At 66.3% G+C, this 15,868-nt stretch overlaps 2 protein-coding genes across 11 annotated transcripts; one reads left to right on the top strand and one right to left on the bottom strand.

Moving 5' to 3' along the window:
• Nucleotides 1-6,557: 6,557 nt before the first annotated feature.
• On the bottom strand, nucleotides 6,558-11,457 carry FBXW5 (F-box and WD repeat domain containing 5). 10 transcript variants are annotated; one of them, XM_080819229.1, is made up of 10 exons: nucleotides 10,480-10,502; nucleotides 10,374-10,433; nucleotides 9,673-9,888; nucleotides 9,192-9,349; nucleotides 8,758-8,932; nucleotides 8,502-8,650; nucleotides 7,998-8,418; nucleotides 7,631-7,778; nucleotides 7,345-7,557; nucleotides 6,558-7,274 (listed from the first exon to the last, which is right to left on the bottom strand). In XM_080819229.1, the coding sequence occupies exons 3-10, from the start codon at nucleotides 9,863-9,865 to the stop codon at nucleotides 7,031-7,033; spliced, it is 1,701 nt and encodes a 566-aa protein (XP_080675355.1). In that variant the 5' UTR covers nucleotides 9,866-9,888; nucleotides 10,374-10,433; nucleotides 10,480-10,502; the 3' UTR covers nucleotides 6,558-7,030. The 10 variants fall into 10 exon arrangements, with proteins under 10 accessions (XP_080675355.1, XP_080675362.1, XP_080675360.1 ...); XM_080819236.1 differs by lacking the exons at nucleotides 10,374-10,433; nucleotides 10,480-10,502 and adding an exon at nucleotides 11,365-11,457 and having other exon boundaries at nucleotides 9,192-9,411; XM_080819234.1 differs by lacking the exons at nucleotides 10,374-10,433; nucleotides 10,480-10,502 and adding an exon at nucleotides 11,365-11,394.
• On the top strand, nucleotides 11,080-13,004 carry C8G (complement C8 gamma chain). Its single transcript, XM_080819239.1, has 7 exons — nucleotides 11,080-11,636; nucleotides 11,739-11,875; nucleotides 11,977-12,047; nucleotides 12,124-12,222; nucleotides 12,487-12,588; nucleotides 12,671-12,709; nucleotides 12,796-13,004. Exons 1-7 carry the CDS (start codon nucleotides 11,499-11,501, stop codon nucleotides 12,807-12,809), a joined length of 600 nt encoding a protein of 199 aa, XP_080675365.1. The 5' UTR covers nucleotides 11,080-11,498; the 3' UTR covers nucleotides 12,810-13,004.
• The last annotated feature ends 2,864 nt before the right edge of the window (nucleotides 13,005-15,868 follow it).

Below are 15,868 nucleotides of genomic sequence, written 5' to 3' on the forward strand. Positions count from 1 at the left end.
TTCTCTTTGTACCTCGCAAGCTTGATAAGCTCACTGGTTCTAGGAGTGACTTGGTTGTTTTTGTAGCTTTGGGGGAATACCCCACATAAACGCGCTGTTGTCTGTGCGTAAGGACACCCTCACGCTTCTCCGTCTGCACGCCCTTCAGCACTGGCTCATTTACCCACCTGCTGAGTGTCCCCCTGTGAGAGGGCCCGGAGCGAAGGAGGGGCTCCTGGACCGCCCCTGGCCTCGGGAAGTTTCCCTCTCCCTCCGAGGGAGACGCTACCAGCAGACGGTGCCGGCGCCTTCCCCGGGCTGAGCAGGTCCCCGCTCCTGCCCGTCGGCCGAGGGCTTCAGCGCGGCTGGGATGCTCTGTGAAGCGCTTTTCCGGCATCAGGAGATGCGTCCAAGTGGTCCCTGCCCCGCGACCCTGTGCAGCTTCTGCTGCCGCATCTCTGCATCTAGAACCAGCCTTGTGTTTCTGGATTTAGTCCCCTGGGTCGTGGTGTGCACCTCAGTTTGTGCTCTTTCTGGATTTGGTTCAACTATCGCTTGAGGATTCTGCATCTGTATTCGGCGGGGATGTTGGTGTCCTTCTGCGGTCTTTGGTTTCGGGGTCGGGTCGCGGGGGCCGTATGGAAGAGGAGTTTGGGCTGAGGTTCATCTCACGGTGCAGCCTGTGGTCCTCTCGGCGATGTTCCCTGTGCCGCGGAAGGGAATGTGTCTTCTGCCCTTGGGAGTGGACTGCTGAGCACAGCTCGGGGAAATCCAGTCGGCCGGCAGATCCTACACGTTGAATCACATCCCCCCAGAAAGATACGACGACATCCGAATCCCCAGGAACTCAGAACGTGACCTTTCTGTATAGTGTGATCTAGTTACAATGAGGCATAAGGTGGGCCCAGGCCAGTAGGACTGGGAACCTTATAAAAAGGGGAGATTTGGATACAGACTGCAGAGGGACGATGACGGGAAGAGGCCCAGGGGGTGGTCATGTGGAGACAGAAGATTGGACTGACAGGTCAACAGAGGGGGACACCAAGGATGGCTAGCCCACCGGCGGCCGGAGAGGCAGGAAGGGTTCCCCCATGGCAAGTGTGCATTCTTGTGACCTCTGGAGTGTCAGACAAGGGGCTCCCCAGTGTGTGGTTCCTTGTTCCAGGCACCCTGGGGAATGCGCTTGGGGCTGTGCTGGGTTCTGGCCTGAGCGGGGGCACCGTCTCCGGGTCTGCGGGTCTGCGGGTCTGCGGGTCTGCGGGACTCCGGGTCTGCGGGTCTGGGGTCTCTGGGTCTGCGGGTCTGGGGTCTCCGGGTCTGCGGGTCTGCGGGACTCCGGGTCTGCGGGTCTGCGGGTCTGGGGTCTCCGGGTCTGCGGGTCTGGCGTCTCCGGGTCTGCGGGTCTGGGGTCTCCGGGTCTGCGGGTCTGGGGTCTGTGGGTCTGCGGGTCTGGGGTCTCCGGGTCTGTGGGTCTGGCGTCTCCGGGTCTGCGGGTCTGGGGTCTCCGGGTCTGCGGGTCTGGGGTCTGCGTGTCTGCGGGTCTGGGGTCTCCGGGTCTGCGGGTCTGCGGGACTCCGGGACTCCGGGTCTGCGGGTCTGCGGGTCTGGGGTCTCCGGGTCTGCGGGTCTGTGGGACTCCGGGTCTGCGGGTCTGCAGGTCTGGGGTCTCCGGGTCTGCGGGTCTGGGGTCTCCAGGTCTGCGGGTCTGCGGGACTCCGGGTCTGCGGGTCTGCGGGTCTGGGGTCTCCGGGTCTGCGGGTCTGGGGTCTCCGGGTCTGCGGGTCTGCGGGACTCCGGGTCTGCGGGTCTGGGGTCTGCGGGTCTGCGGGTCTGGGGTCTCCGGGTCTGCGGGTCTGGGGTCTCCGGGTCTGCGGGTCTGCGGGACTCCGGGTCTGCGGGTCTGGGGTCTCCGGGTCTGCGGGTCTGGGGTCTCCGGGTCTGCGGGTCTGCGGGACTCCGGGTCTGCGGGTCTGCGGGTCTGGGGTCTCCGGGTCTGCGGGTCTGGCGTCTCCGGGTCTGCGGGTCTGGGGTCTCCGGGTCTGCGGGTCTGGGGTCTGCGGGTCTGCGGGTCTGGGGTCTCCGGGTCTGCGGGTCTGCGGGACTCCGGGACTCCGGGTCTGCGGGTCTGCGGGTCTGGGGTCTCCGGGTCTGCGGGTCTGTGGGACTCCGGGTCTGCGGGTCTGCAGGTCTGGGGTCTCCGGGTCTGCGGGTCTGGGGTCTCCGGGTCTGCGGGTCTGCGGGACTCCGGGTCTGCGGGTCTGCGGGTCTGGGGTCTCCGGGTCTGCGGGTCTGGGGTCTCCGGGTCTGCGGGTCTGCGGGACTCCGGGTCTGCGGGTCTGGGGTCTGCGGGTCTGCGGGTCTGGGGTCTCCGGGTCTGCGGGTCTGGGGTCTCCGGGTCTGCGGGTCTGCGGGACTCCGGGTCTGCGGGTCTGGGGTCTCCGGGTCTGCGGGTCTGGGGTCTCCGGGTCTGCGGGTCTGCGGGACTCCGGGTCTGCGGGTCTGCGGGTCTGGGGTCTCCGGGTCTGCGGGTCTGGCGTCTCCGGGTCTGCGGGTCTGGGGTCTCCGGGTCTGCGGGTCTGGGGTCTGCGGGTCTGCGGGTCTGGGGTCTCCGGGTCTGCGGGTCTGGGGTCTCCGGGTCTGTGGGTCTGCGGGACTCCGGGTCTGCGGGTCTGGGGTCTCCGGGTCTGCGGGTCTGGGGTCTCCGGGTCTGCGGGTCTGCGGGACTCCGGGTCTCCGGGTCTGCGGGTCTGGGGTCTCCGGGTCTGCGGGTCTGGCGTCTCCGGGTCTGCGGGTCTGGGGTCTCCGGGTCTGCGGGTCTGGGGTCTGCGGGTCTGCGGGTCTGGGGTCTCCGGGTCTGCGGGTCTGGGGTCTCCGGGTCTGCGGGTCTGCGGGACTCCGGGTCTGCGGGTCTGCAGGTCTGGGGTCTCCGGGTCTGCGGGTCTGGGGTCTCCGGGTCTGCGGGTCTGCGGGACTCCGGGTCTGCGGGTCTGCGGGTCTGGGGTCTCCGGGTCTGCGGGTCTGGGGTCTCCGGCTGCGCGCTCCTGTCATTCTGCCGCTCCGGCAGGTCCTGGCTCTGTTGTGAGCTGCGTACGCACTGGAGAAAGTTTCGCCTTCTCAGCGTCTCCCCTGTGGGCAGCGCCCCGTCTTCCCCGGTGAGAGGGCACATGCTCCCGGAGGTCAGTGGAGCCACTTGAGGCCCCTTTTCCGAGTGTTTCTGCGGAATGTTTCGCTGTTTCCCTCCCCGACGCCCTGTTGGAAGCCTCTGCTCGTGCCGGCAGACGGGGTTGTAGGGTTCGCGTCTCCGGTCTCATGCTGACGGTAACGTCATTTCTGCCGCACTGGGGCAGGCGCCTCCCATGTCGTTTGTATTCTGTGGGGTCTCCGTGTTTGTGCCTCCGTTTCTTCTCTGCGGCCTAGAAAAACAGAATTACTTGGACTGTTTTAGTCGTCTGTGTCAGTCCCTCTGTTGTGGTTCTGTCTGTCTGTGCTGTACGTCTAGGTTCTTCTAAGGATCACAACGTGCTCAACTTTCACTGTGGTTTTAAGCAGGTGCGTGCGCAGCGTGGGACCCCACACAGGGCTTGACCGCACGGCCTCGTGACCAAGGCCCGAGCCGAGATCGAGTTGGACGCTCAGCCGATGGAGCCCCCAGGCGCCCGCAGGACACGCTCAGCTTTTAACATCTTCCTGGAGGACTTGGTATTTTGCCCCTTAACTGGGAGGTGGGCACATAGCCCCGAGGGTCCCTTTGTCACCCCCTACATCTAGACCGAAAACTCCCGTCAGAAAACGTCCTAACTGCCTTTCTTTCCACCATCAGACATGTTCTGACGAGCTCAGGGGTCTGTCTGCGGTTCTGCGCCCTCGTGGGCGTCCCAGCCTCACCCCGATGGTGTTGACGTCCCGTAGGAGACCTTCCGTCGCTGGCTGGAGTCTCTTCATTTTCTTTCACTTGGGAAATCCCACCTGTGTCCACGAACGATGTTTTCACCGGCCGCGGCGTTCGGGGATGACAGCCTTGCCCGTCTTCACCTGCGGCGGCCGGGGGGGGGGCTGCCCCTCGCTGGGCGGCCACGCGCCTCCCCCACTGCCGTCAGGGTTCTTCTGTCCTGGGTTCCCGCCATTCGAGGAGACGCATCTGGGTATGGGTTTCTTGGCTTCCTGAAGCTGTGGGTGTGTGTCTTGCACCACACGCAGGCGAGTGCCAGCTGTCCTCTCCGCGGACGGCTCCTCTTCCTTCGGGGGCTCCCAGGGGCACAAACAGACCTTTAGTGTCTGTTCCACAGGTCTCTGGGGCCTGATTCCCCCAAAATGGTTTTCTTTCCTTTGTTCAGGTTGGATGATTTCCGTCCACCTGTCTTCAGTCACAGTCACTGACTTTTCTGTCACGTCTGTCTGCTGGTCTCTCTGTCCAGTGAGTTTTAAAATTTTGCTTTTCAGCCCTCACACGGCTGTTTGGCTTCCCTTCATGTGTTTCTGTGCTGAGACTTTCGTGTCTTCACGTCTGTCAAAACGTCTGTTTTGTCCACGCGTTTCTGCGGATTGCTGCCGCAGGGTCCGTGCCGGACGGTCTCGACGGCTGGGTCTTTTCGTCTTTGGCGCCCGCTGAAAGTCCTTCCCTCCGAGCTGACAGTTTGAGGGTCTCGTGTCCCGAGTCACCGTGGGTTGCATTCCAGACGTGTCTGGATCGGCTCCGGGTCCTGTCTGACTCCTGGGCACCTGTCCGTGTCGGCGTTGTTAGGGTTAGGTCCACGACGCCCACCACGGTCTGTGGGCTGGTCCTCGGGCTGGGACTGGGTTCTGGTCCACAGGCTCCTGGGTCTGCCGCACACATCTGCAGCCCGGCGGTCGGCCTCGGCGGTCATAGGCACCTTGCAGCTTCTCCCTCTGGCTGGGGACCAACCCTGTCTGCTCCTTCAGCCGGAGACACAGCGCCCTTGCCGTCCTGCTCTGTCATGCCCTTCCGCGGTCCCAAGGCCACTTCTGGGTCCACCTAGCGGCAGTGCAGAGAGCACAGCAGGCCCGGGCTCTCGGACCCGGAGCTGCAGTCCACGCCACGGGCTCCTGCAGCCAGCACGCTCGCTGCCAGCGGGGCTGTCTGCCGGCTGCTCCGTCCTCCTGGCCAGCTCTTCTCTGGCCACTGGCTTCTGGGCCGAGGCTGTCCTGAGCTCCGGCGGGGGCGCAGACGTGGAGGTCCGGGTCTGCCGTTGCTTCCCGTCTGCGGCTGCGCCGCCCCGTTCGGAGCGAGCGCTTAGCTCCTCTAGCGGCGCTGCGGGAGGGACGGGCCATGTGCCTGACCCGCCGTCCTTGGACCTGGAACGTCTGCTGAGAGCTTTAGGATCTCGGGACCCTCGCTGACCGTGGCCTCGCTACAACCCACCTCGTGGGCACCACTGCCCATCCCGGCCAGACCTCAGCACACGTGTTCTGAGCACGTCTGTCCTCACGGACTTGGGCTGTGCTCTGCCCCGCTCTCCCTGCTGCAGGGGTGAGCTGGAGCGGCCGCCGCCGCGCTGCCTCAGCCCTCCCTGCGCCTCCCTCCCTTCCTTGGGTTTCGCCCAGTTGCATCCCTCCTCCTCCGTCTTCTGGGGGCTAATTCTCGCACCAGGGGGTCTGCTCGGACCTCTTTTCCATTTCAGTCACTCTCCCTGTCCTGTCCCACTGGCTTCTTTTCGGAAGTCTGGGAGGGTGTTTCTTATTCCCCCGCTTTTGTTTTACACGTCGAGTTTCCCTGATGATTTTAAGTCTCCCCAGAGAACGTTCCATTCCGCCGCTTGTCGGGAGCTGCTTGTGGTGCTCGGCCTCGTGGCTCTGGTCTCGGCCGTGCCGGGCGCGGGACATCTGGGGCTCTGGTGCTGCTGCGCCCTTGTCTCCCGGTTCCCCTCCTCGTCCTCCTGCTGCGGATTACTGTGGGCTGGGGCGGCCTCCTCTGGGTGCGCTGCCCATGCTGGTGGACCCTGGGCCAGAAGCAGCTCCTCTGGGCCCTGGGGCTTCCCCGCCGAGGCCCTCGTGGCCCCTGCCCAGCCGTCCCCCTGTAGCCAGTGCAGGTCCAACCCCAGCAGCCTCTGCTCGGCCCTGCCTCTGGCCTCCCGTTCCCCCATCCGTGTCTGCCACGTCTGTCCCCCAACTGTGGGGACGGTCACTGTGTGCGCATAGTCAGACAGTTGGACACGAGGAGCTCCCCGTGTAGCCAGGCACGGAAGTCAGGCTGCCGCCCCATCCACACCCCAACCCAGCACCTGGCACCCAGCACAATGAGGGGGGCAGGTGAGCCCCCAAGGACAGACGTGGCAGAAGCTCTGGGGGTGTGGCTGGGGCTGCTTCCTGCCTCCACACCCACCTCCGCCCGCATCCCCAGCCCCACACTGCCGTGTGCGGTCCCGTCCTCCACGGGGCGCCCCTTTACATCTCCACGCTGGCGGCGAGCGCATGCCATGCCGGACGCGTTCTGGCACTTTCTGCACGCCAGTGACCTCGTCTGCTCAGAGGTTCCAGGGACAGCGGCTGGGGACGCAGCCCCGAGCGTTCTGCTGTCTGTCAGCCGGCCCCCTCCCCCACACAGAGACTGGACGGCTGGGTGCTATTGCCAACTGTTTATTCAGGCCCACACGGGTGACCGGTGACATGCAGTTTGCCTGGGCCCACGGCACACTGACCTGCGCCGCCGGCCCTGCTGGTGAGCAAAGGAGTTCCCAGAGGAGGCCCGACTGAAGGGTACATGTGCTGCTGACGGTCGCAGGGCACAGGCCCTGGGGGAAGAGGGTGGGGGGAGTGCAGGGCCCAGTGTCCAGTGCATCCCAAGCCAGCCGGGGGGGGGGGCGGCCCCCGCGCTGAAGGTCACAGCCGTGGGAGGCGGTGTGTGGCGTGAGCGTGGGGTGGGAGCAGGCCGTCCCCTCCCTGCGGTCTTGCTGAACCCCCATCTAAGGCTTGACTGTCCCGAGTGTCTCTGCCCGCCACACGGTCAGGGCCCTCGGGAAAAGGCTGCACGCCTCTGTAGCATTTTCAGTGGGTCCCAGCAGCCCCAGGACACTCCTGATGGCCAGTGCCCCTCTCAGCGCCTCTGGCTGCCAAACCAGGAGAAAAAACGGTAGGGACGCGGACGCGGGGCCTGGTGGATGCGCACCGTGCGGGGAGAGCGCCAGGCTTTGATGGTAGCGTCGTCGCTGGCCGTCAGCAGGAGCTCCTGCTCTCGGGGGCTGAACACCACTGAGTTGACCACGTCCTGGTGCCGCAGCTTAGCCAAGCAGATGTTGTAATGCCGGTCCCAGATGTAGCCGTGCCGGTCCTCTGCCCCACTGTGGGGGAGCCTTGGTGAGACCCTGCCACTGCTCCCGGCCCCAGCCCGGCCCAGCCCCATGCGCCTACCTGGCCACGAAGTCCCTGCTGACGTCCAGGAAGATGAAGAAGCACTCGTCGTTGGGCGTGTAGGCGCGGTGCGCCCGCAGAGCCCGCTTCACCTCCCGCATGGTCTTGAGGTCAAACACCAGCAGGTCAATCTCCTCTGCGATGGGCGGTGGCTGCATGGGGTCGGCCACCACGGAGCCACTGGGCCAGGCCCGGCTGTTTACATACAGGTACCTGGGCGAGGAGCACCCTGCTTGGTATCAGCGGCCTGCAGAGGCCCCCACCCAGGACACTCTCGGGGGCCCACCTGTTGTCTGGGGACAAGCCCATGCCGATGATGTGTCCGTGCACGTCGATGACGTGGTCCAGAGCGTCAAAGAAGGCATCTGAGCCCCGGCCCTCGCCCAGCACAGGCCCGGCTGTAGTCATCTGGTGTGGCAGGATCTGCTTGATGCCTGCGGGAGGGCGGGAGAAGAGCAGCAGCCGCTGAACGAGGGGCCCCCACGGAACACGCACTCCAGGCAGCTGGACCAGGGCGGGGCTCCCAGGACAAACGGAGGAGGCTGACTCTGCCCACAGACTCCAGCCCTGCCCTTGGCCAGGGGAGGCCAGCCCAGCAGCGGGGAATCCTCAGCCCCCAGGCTCCAGGGAGGCAGGAGGGCCCGCTCCCCTACCGATCTGGTGTGGTGAGTAGGTGAGGCAGCCCGTGGTGAAGATAAGCAGCTTGTGGGCGTCGGCCATGCTGTGCTCTGGGGGCTTGGTGCGGCCCTGGGCCAGCAGCTCGGCCACCTTGGTCTCCAGCGCGTGCTCCGACAGCTGGGGCTGCGCCCGCCCGTCCAGGAACCCGTCTAAGAAGCGCCGCAAACCCTCCTTGGTGCGGGCGGGAGCCGGCCCTGGCCCCGGGCCTCCCGCCTCGTCCTCACTGTCGCTGCCGAGATCAAAGACACGGCCGGGGGGCGCGCTGGTGTCCAGCAGGAGGTCAGGGCTGTCAAAGCGGCTGCAGTCGGCCACCATCACCGTGCGGATGGTGCTGGCGTTGAGGTTCTGGATCTTGAAGAGGCGCTTCACCACATTGACGTTCTCTGACTCCACGTCCTGGGGGTGGGAGACAGCAGGTGGGCACCAGGCCAGGCAGGGGGCCGCCGCAGGGGGCCGCTGCAGGGGGCACCTGCCCGCACCTGGAAGGCGTTGTTGAGCCAGAGCACTGAGCAGGAGGTAATGTCCCCGATGCGGTGCAGGTTCCCCGAGATCAGGCTGGTCTCCGTGAGCCAGCAGCCAAACACGTCGTAGGGCTTGTTGCGCACTCGCGACAGCAGAGCGAAGTTGTCTGGGGGGGGGCGGGGGCAGGACTGTGGGAAGGGGCTGGGCGGGGTGGGGAGCGCGCAGGGCTCTGTAAGAGGAGGGGTGGGGGTGGCCCTGACCGCCTGCCCTCACCTAGGCTGATGACTGCGATCTCTCCCGACGAAGAGTTGTGGGGCCCCAGGAACACCCCGGACGCCAGCAGCAGCGAGTCGTCCTGGTTGAACTGGGAGAACTGGGTGTAGCTCCAGTTATAGGGCCGCATGTCCGCGCTGTGCAGCAGCGAGATGGTCAGGTCGTTGTTCCAGATCTGCACGGGGGCGGAGTCATCCGGGGGCCTCTTGAGCCCGCCCTACACGGGACCCCAGGGCCCCGGCTGCGAGCTCCTCTCCCAGCTGAGCTCAGGCCCAGGAACCATCACCAGGATGGGGCTCCTTGCCCCCGGCTGCCCGCTGACCCGAGGGGTGTGGGTCCATGCGGATGGCTCCTGGCCCTGGAGCACAAGTTGCTTCCCTCCACGGGCATATGGGCCGCCCCGGCGGGCCCCAGCTGCCGGGGGCCGGGCTCACCTTGACGGTGCAGTCCTTGGAGCACGAGGCGAACTGGTAGCCCGAGTGGGAGAAGCTCAGGTGGAGAACCTGGTCCGCGTGCTCCCTGAGCGTCTGGACCTCCACGCAGGGCACCGTGTCATAGAGCCGCCGAAACTCTTCATACCAGGACGTGGCCGCTGGGGGTGGGGGGTGGTCACCGCTGGGGCCCTGAGCCTCCTTTCCCACAGAGGCCAGCACCCTGACGGTGTAGGGGACATCACCTCAGCTGCAGGGGTGCCCCCGGCACCCCCAAGCCCCTGCCTCCCAGCCAGGCCTGTACTGAGGTGTGGCCCGGCTGCTCCCCATCCGTGGGAGGGCCGCGCGGTGCCCTGGTGACCGCTATGGAGATCTGGGCAGTGGGGGACCAGTGCTGTGGCTTCAGCTGGCAGCATGTGAATGGCCCTGCCTCCCACCCTCCCAGCCAGCCTGGTGGCCTGTGGGGCCACGTGCAGGCCCTGACCTGGGTGCCGGGGCACGTCTCGGGCCACCTGGTAGTAGCGGTAGAACTGCTCCCTCCACAGGAACTCGTCCCGGGACACGGCCTGCCACTGGCGGCACACCAGACCGGCGGCCAGTACGTCCGCCGGGCCCAAACTCAGGAAGATCTGGTAGATGAGGCTGTCGGGGAGCAGGGGCGCGCCCCCCTCGTCCATTGTGACATTCTGCCCAGGCAGCCCTGAAACCCACACGTGGTCCCTTAGTTGCTGGTTACACCGGCGGAGGATACTGGCCCCAAGGGAGAGGCCCTGTGGCTGAGCTGCGGCCAGTGCCCTGCTGGGACTTCCATCGGACTGAGCCTGTGTAGAGGTCCAACCGGCCCTGCCCACCTGCCTAACGGCCCAGCGGCTTCTCCAAGCGCCCTGGACAGCCACACGCCTGGACCCCGTACTCCTGACGGGCGTCCCCGCACGTCCCAGTGGTTCCCTGGAACAGGCAGCTCCGGGCAGGCAGCAGACCCGGCTCAGCCCCTCCCGGCCTGGGCCAGCCTGAGCTGGACCCCGCATCTGCTCTCAGCCCAGAAGGGGCCGGTGGCGGGGTGGGGCCCTCCGACCTCCTCCCGCGCGGGGGCCCCGAGACACATGTGGGTGCCTGGGCTGGCGATTGCTCCGAGCCCGAGGAACGAAGACCCGGTGGCCCCCCACGCACTCCTGCCACTCTGACCTGGCAGCCCCAAGGCTTCAGAGCTGTCAGCGTGGGACCGAGGTCCTTCCGAGCAGAAGCCTGGGGCCCGCGGGGCAAGCGCCAGCCCGCCGGCCCCAGACGCCGCCCGGGGCACCAGCCGGCCCTTGGCCTCTGCCCTGTGGCCGCGGGGAGCCCTGCCCGGCGGTCAGCCGGCCCGCGCAGCCGCTGCCGCTGCCGGGCGAGGTGGGGGCGGGGCGGGGGCGGCCCAACGTCCCCTCCCCCCTCCCCTCCGAGGGGCTGCGGGGGGCGGGGCCTCGGCTCGGCCCCAGGCCCGGCGGCCTCGGCCACTCATTCATCGGCAGAGGGCGCGGCCGAGGCCGAGGGGCCGGAGGCTGGGGCTGGGCGTGGGGGGCGGGGAGCCGGGGACCGGACGCGGCCGGTTCGCGACGCTCCTCGGGGCCGGGAAACCGGGGGTCCGGGGCCGGACGACGACTTTCCCCGGGGCCGGGCGCACTCACCGCGGCCGCCTCCGCCCGGCTGTGCTGCCCCTGCCCCGGCGCCCGGCCTCGGCCGGCCGACCCGCTTCCGCCCCGCCGCTCCTGCCGCCGCGTCTCTATGATGAAGCCCGCCAGGCTGACGCCTCGAGCCCTGAGGCATCGATGGCCGCAGAGCGCCGAGCACCCGGCAGCCCGCCTCGCTGTTGCTGCGCCTGCGCGCACTCGAGCTCGCGCCCAGCAGCGCCCCTGGCGGCCGGGAGGGGCGGCGCCCTTGCGGGGCGTGTGGGGCCCGTGGGCTGGGCTGAGGGCAAGACTGACTCACTTTGAGGGTTCGAGACCCCGCCCCGCCGCTCCCCGCTGCTCGGGCCCTTGGGTTAGGGGGTCATGGACAAGGAACCAGAGGTCAACTCGGACTTTGTAAACAGGATGCGGCGCCAGGGCCCTGCTGGGGAGTGCAGAGTCGAGAAGGCCGGGGGTGGACTTTCGAGGGGGGCAGGGTGCTCGGTAAGGCAGGAGGACCAACGGGGACTTACTGGGTTGGCGGTGGACGTCGCCGACTTCCTGTGCCAGGCTTCTGGGCGGAACTGGACAGTGGACTCTGACCCAGGACTCGGCCGTCCTGGCCTAGGCTTCCCCCAGTCCCCGCACCGTTACTGCCACCACCGTCATGCTGACCCCCAGGACTGCACTCCTCTTGACTTTGCTCCTGGCTGGGGACTCCCTGAGCCAGAGGGCTCGGAGACCTCCTCAGCCCCCGTCCCCCATCAGCACCATCCAGCCAAAGGCCAACTTTGATGCTCAGCAGGTAGAGGGGGACAGGTGGGTGGGCAGGATCTCGCCCAGCGTTCCAGGGGCCAGGGCCAGGCAGCCCCTCATCCCCGCGTGCCCTCACATGGCCCGCCCCTAGTTTGCAGGGACGTGGCTCCTTGTGGCTGTGGCCTCCTCGTGCCGCTTTCTGCAGGAGCAAAGCCACCGGGTTGAGGCCACCCTCCTGCGTGCGGCTCCCCAGCGTGCAGCCATGGCCGTCAGCACCTTCCAAAAGCTGTGAGTCCCCCGCAAGGACCCCTGCCCCCACCCTTGCTGTGACCTGGACCAGAGTCCTGTGGGTTGGGGTCCTAAGCCTGCCGTGCTCCCCCCGCCCCCAGGGACGGGATCTGCTGGCAGGTGCGGCAGCTCTACCGAGACACGGGCGTCCCGGGCCGCTTCCTGCTTCCAGGTGAGGCCGGGGCATCGGGGACGGGGTGCAGGGCCGGGGGGGAGGAGCTGACTCGGCTGACTCCGCCCGGCGCCAGGTGCCCATGCAGTGGACGTGGTCGTCGGAGAGACGGACTACGAGGGCTTTGCCATCCTGTACCTGGAGCGGAAGCGGAGGCTGTCGGTGAAACTGTACAGTGCGTCCTTGCGGGAGCCCACGCTCCGCACACACTCGGCCATCTGCGCGGCGCGAGGCCAGAGGGACACACAGACCCTCCTTGTCCTCCCCTCCCTGCATTCTGACCTCCTCAGCTGAGCAGGGGTCAGGGAGGGGCCCTAGTGGATAGGCCCAGGTGTGGGGACAGAGGGGACGGGGAGGGGGATGGGTGCGTCCCGAGCACACAACCCCTGTGCCCGGCGTGCCCCTCACCGCGTGCCCAGGAGCCCTGTGTGCCCCACAGCCCGCTCACTCCCTCCAAGTGACTCGGCGCTGAGTGCGTTTGAGCAGCACGTCCAGAGGGCCAACCTGACCGAGGAGCACATCTTGTTCTTCCCCAAGTACGGTAAGCCTCCCCCAGCGGCCGGCCTTGCCCTCCCGCCGTGTGCCCTGCCGCAGCCACCACTGACCCCTGCTTGGGCCTTCAGGTTTCTGCGAGGCCGCAGACCAGTTCCATGTCCTAGATGGTGAGTGGGCAGTGCTGGCCGGGTGATGCAGTGACGGGGGGCACCCCTCGCTCCTTCATTGGCTGAGTCTTGTCTCTGTGCCCCAGAAACAAGAAAGTGAGTCCAGGCAGCGGCCCTGACCTTAGAAGGAGCGAAGACCCTGACAGTGGCGGCACCTGTACCCCCTCACTGAGCCCCGGCGCCCCACAGGGTCAGGGCCACCCCATGGCGGGGACACTCTCCCCTGTGTGCCCTGAAGCTGCCCATCACCCACAGAGCTCAGGAACGTGGCCTCATTAAACGCTGTCTGTCTTGGCCCCTGATTTCTTCCTTTCCCTGTTGGACCCGCACTGGGGCCTCTGTCTGCCCATCATCTCACAGGCACGTGGGGCTGCTCCCCTGGGTGGGCTGGGAAGGGGCACGTGGCTGGCTCCCCTGGTCAAAAACCCTCCCCAGGGAGCAGGGTGGTCCCTGCTGTCCCAGTGCCCCGGTCTCCGCCTCTTAATTGGGCCACTGCACTGTCGTCCCAGCTGCCCTTCCCTGCTCCCAGGCTGTGGGCACACGTGCCCTGCTAGCCTTGCTGGGCTGCCCGGGGTAGGCCCAGGACCGGAGCCTGTCCCCCACCCAGATGGTGGGGGGCCTTTTCTAGAGGGATCAGGAGCCCTCCCCACAGGTTCTCCTCGTCTCCCGCTGACCCTGAGCTCCTTCCTGGGAGGCATGGGTCCAGAGTCCCAGTGGCCCTCTGGCCTGTGGCAGGACAGGCCACTGGGGAGGGACAGGCAGAACCCCTCCCCATTCCTGGATGTGGTACCTGGATCTGCGGGGAGCTGGCAACGGTCTTAGAAACAGGAGGCGGGGCTGTCCCTGTGGCCACCCCAAGGGCCGGGGTGGGGCTGGGAGCAGGACCGACCACCTGGGGCCAAGTGCAGTCCTGGCGTCGTGCCCCTTGGGGCAGATCACGAGATTACACAGGCAGGAAGCATAAGGAGGGTGTGGGGGGTCTGGAGGAAGCAGGCCAGTCTAATTCAGGAGCTAGGTTTGGGGTGAGCGCAGGAGCTTGGGGCACAAGGTGGGGGTGTCCACAGCCAGGATCTGACCAAGGTTACCCGCTGTGAGGAACCAGGAGGCAAGGCGTGCTTTGCTCTGTAGAGACCCTTCTGGAATTTGGGAACTCCAAGACCCATGGGGGATGGAGGCAGAGGGAGGGACGGGCTGAAAATGGGGTAACAATGTCCACCCCACCCTGGGCAATGGCTGCCTGGAGAGGCCCCTCCAAGTGATGCCAGACTGTTGGGGGGATGTGGAGTACTGGGCCAGGTCTGCCTCCAGGGGCTCCCCACTACCCCCCAGGGTAGACTGCACGTGCTTTCCACACCCCAGGTCCTGGCCAACCTGCCAGGGGTCGCTGACACGGGGAAATCCCTGGGAGAGAAGAGTCAGGACCGGGGAGAACGGACCCTAGAGGAAACAGAAGCTACTCCAAGAGTGCAAAGGGCACCTAAACAATTTCGAGTCACCCACATGCAGCCCTCCCCCAGGGTCAAGGTCTGCCCAGGGGGGTCCCGCCGGGTGGCTGCCTGGGGACTAGAGGAGGGGGTTGTGGCCCTCGCCCGGTGCCAGGAGCCCCTCCTAGTGAGAACACGCCCCAGATCCTCCCAGCACCCCCACCCCCCATCTCGTGAAACCATCTGCATTGGCTGGAGGGCACTGGCCAGTTTCGACAGCTCTGCTGGCTTGGGAGCAGATACCCTGCCCCACAGATGGCCACCTGGTGCCCTGAGGGGCCTGCAGGCGCCCTGCTCCGGGAAGGTGTGCCTGGGCTCCGAGGGCGCCTCCTCCGTGGGGGGCAGCTTTCTCCCTTCACTCCCCTCCTCGGCCTCCCCAAGCATTGCTGGGTGAGATGCAGGCCCACAGGGCCGTGAGTCAGCGCTCACCCAGGTGCTTCTGGACAGACATGTCCGTCCTGGAGACGTGTGCTTGCCTCTCCCTCAGCCTCCCCCATGTCCTCTTGGGAACCAGAACGGGGGTGGGGCGTTGGCCTCCCTTCAGGAGAATGTGGGGAGGGTCTGAGGGCAAAGGGCAGCCCCAGGCTGGGCCCAGACTGGAGCTGGAAGGTCCATCCAGGGAAATGGGCATTAGCTTGGCCAAAGCTGGGCCTGGAACTGGCCCCAAGCCCCGCTGTCTCGGGGCCCCGGCCACCGATCTGACGATTGTTTCTCAACACTGGGCCACAGGTGGGACGGCTCCCTGCTCCTGGAAGCTCGAGGTCCAGAGCTCACCACTGACTGTGGATGAGGCTGAGGGGGCGCCGGGGAGCGGGACCCTCCCACTGGCCCCCATTTCCTCCCCGGGCTGCGAGGGAGTAGGGGAGAGCAGCAGGCCATCCCAGGGGAACCACTCTCTGTCCCAGCTCTGCATTCCCATGTGGCCCACTGGGACCAGGAGGACGGGCGGGTGTCCGCGGGGGAGACCCAGCAGCAGCCTTGTACGGGTTCCCTGTCTCCAGTGGGTGGCCATGGACCATGCCCGACCCCGCAGACTGCACAGTGCCCACCCTCTGTCCCTTGCAATAGGCCTCCCAGAAAGGCAGATCTATAGAGCTAAGGAGAAGACAGGAAGGCAGCGGGCCATGGCCCCCAGGGCTTTGAGGGAAACCGTAGCCTCCCTGTGGGCCCTACGTCCCAGAGAGCCACTGATCACCCCCGCTGGAGTCACCGTGCACCTGTACTGGGTGGGGCCGTGGCTCAGAGCTGGCAGTGTCCCAGAGAGGCCCCTGCATGCCTGGCCTTACAGCCCCCAAACAGAAAATGAGGGCCTCTGCTCTGGGGTGTGGGAGGGCTCTGACATACCCCCCACTCAGGGATTCTGGGGAAGGAAGCTTCAGGAAGGGCTGCAGGGCCAAACGGCAGCACCAGAGACCCTCCCAAGTGACCACAGGGCTGAGGCCCTACAGCAGCCCAGTGTCCCTCTGGCTCCCCAGGCCTGTCCTTCTGGGTCTTGGGGGGGGCGGTGGTGGTTACTGTCGCCCTGCATTTTATTTCCACAAAAATGTTCAATGAACTCTAATTGTCACAAACTAGGTGAAATAATTGTAGTTCTAAGTTAACTGTTTTTATGTAAAAATGTTATGATTTGTGTTTTGCCTTTTAATTGTAACAGGTGATTTTTAGTATCTTAGAA

Source organism: Martes martes (assembly GCF_963455335.1).
Source record: "Martes martes genome assembly, chromosome: 12".
Taxonomy (NCBI): domain Eukaryota; kingdom Metazoa; phylum Chordata; class Mammalia; order Carnivora; family Mustelidae; genus Martes; species Martes martes.

What these genes read in the sequence shown, in the direction of transcription:
- FBXW5 (XM_080819231.1), bottom strand. Translation starts at nt 10,991, where the DNA reads ATGCCTCAGGGCTCGAGGCGTCAGCCTGGCGGGCTTCATCATAGAGAC. An exon ending in GCCGGGCGGAGGCGGCCGCG is followed by an intron (nt 9,889 to 10,852) that starts GTGAGTGCGCCC and finishes TGTGGGTTTCAG; the next exon opens with GGCTGCCTGGGCAGAATGTC. An exon ending in CTACTCACCACACCAGATCG is followed by an intron (nt 7,779 to 7,997) that starts GTAGGGGAGCGG and finishes GCCCTCCCGCAG; the next exon opens with GCATCAAGCAGATCCTGCCA.
- C8G (XM_080819239.1), top strand. Translation starts at nt 11,499, where the DNA reads ATGCTGACCCCCAGGACTGCACTCCTCTTGACTTTGCTCCTGGCTGGG. An exon ending in GTCAGCACCTTCCAAAAGCT is followed by an intron (nt 11,876 to 11,976) that starts GTGAGTCCCCCG and finishes CCCCGCCCCCAG; the next exon opens with GGACGGGATCTGCTGGCAGG. An exon ending in CTTGTTCTTCCCCAAGTACG is followed by an intron (nt 12,589 to 12,670) that starts GTAAGCCTCCCC and finishes TTGGGCCTTCAG; the next exon opens with GTTTCTGCGAGGCCGCAGAC.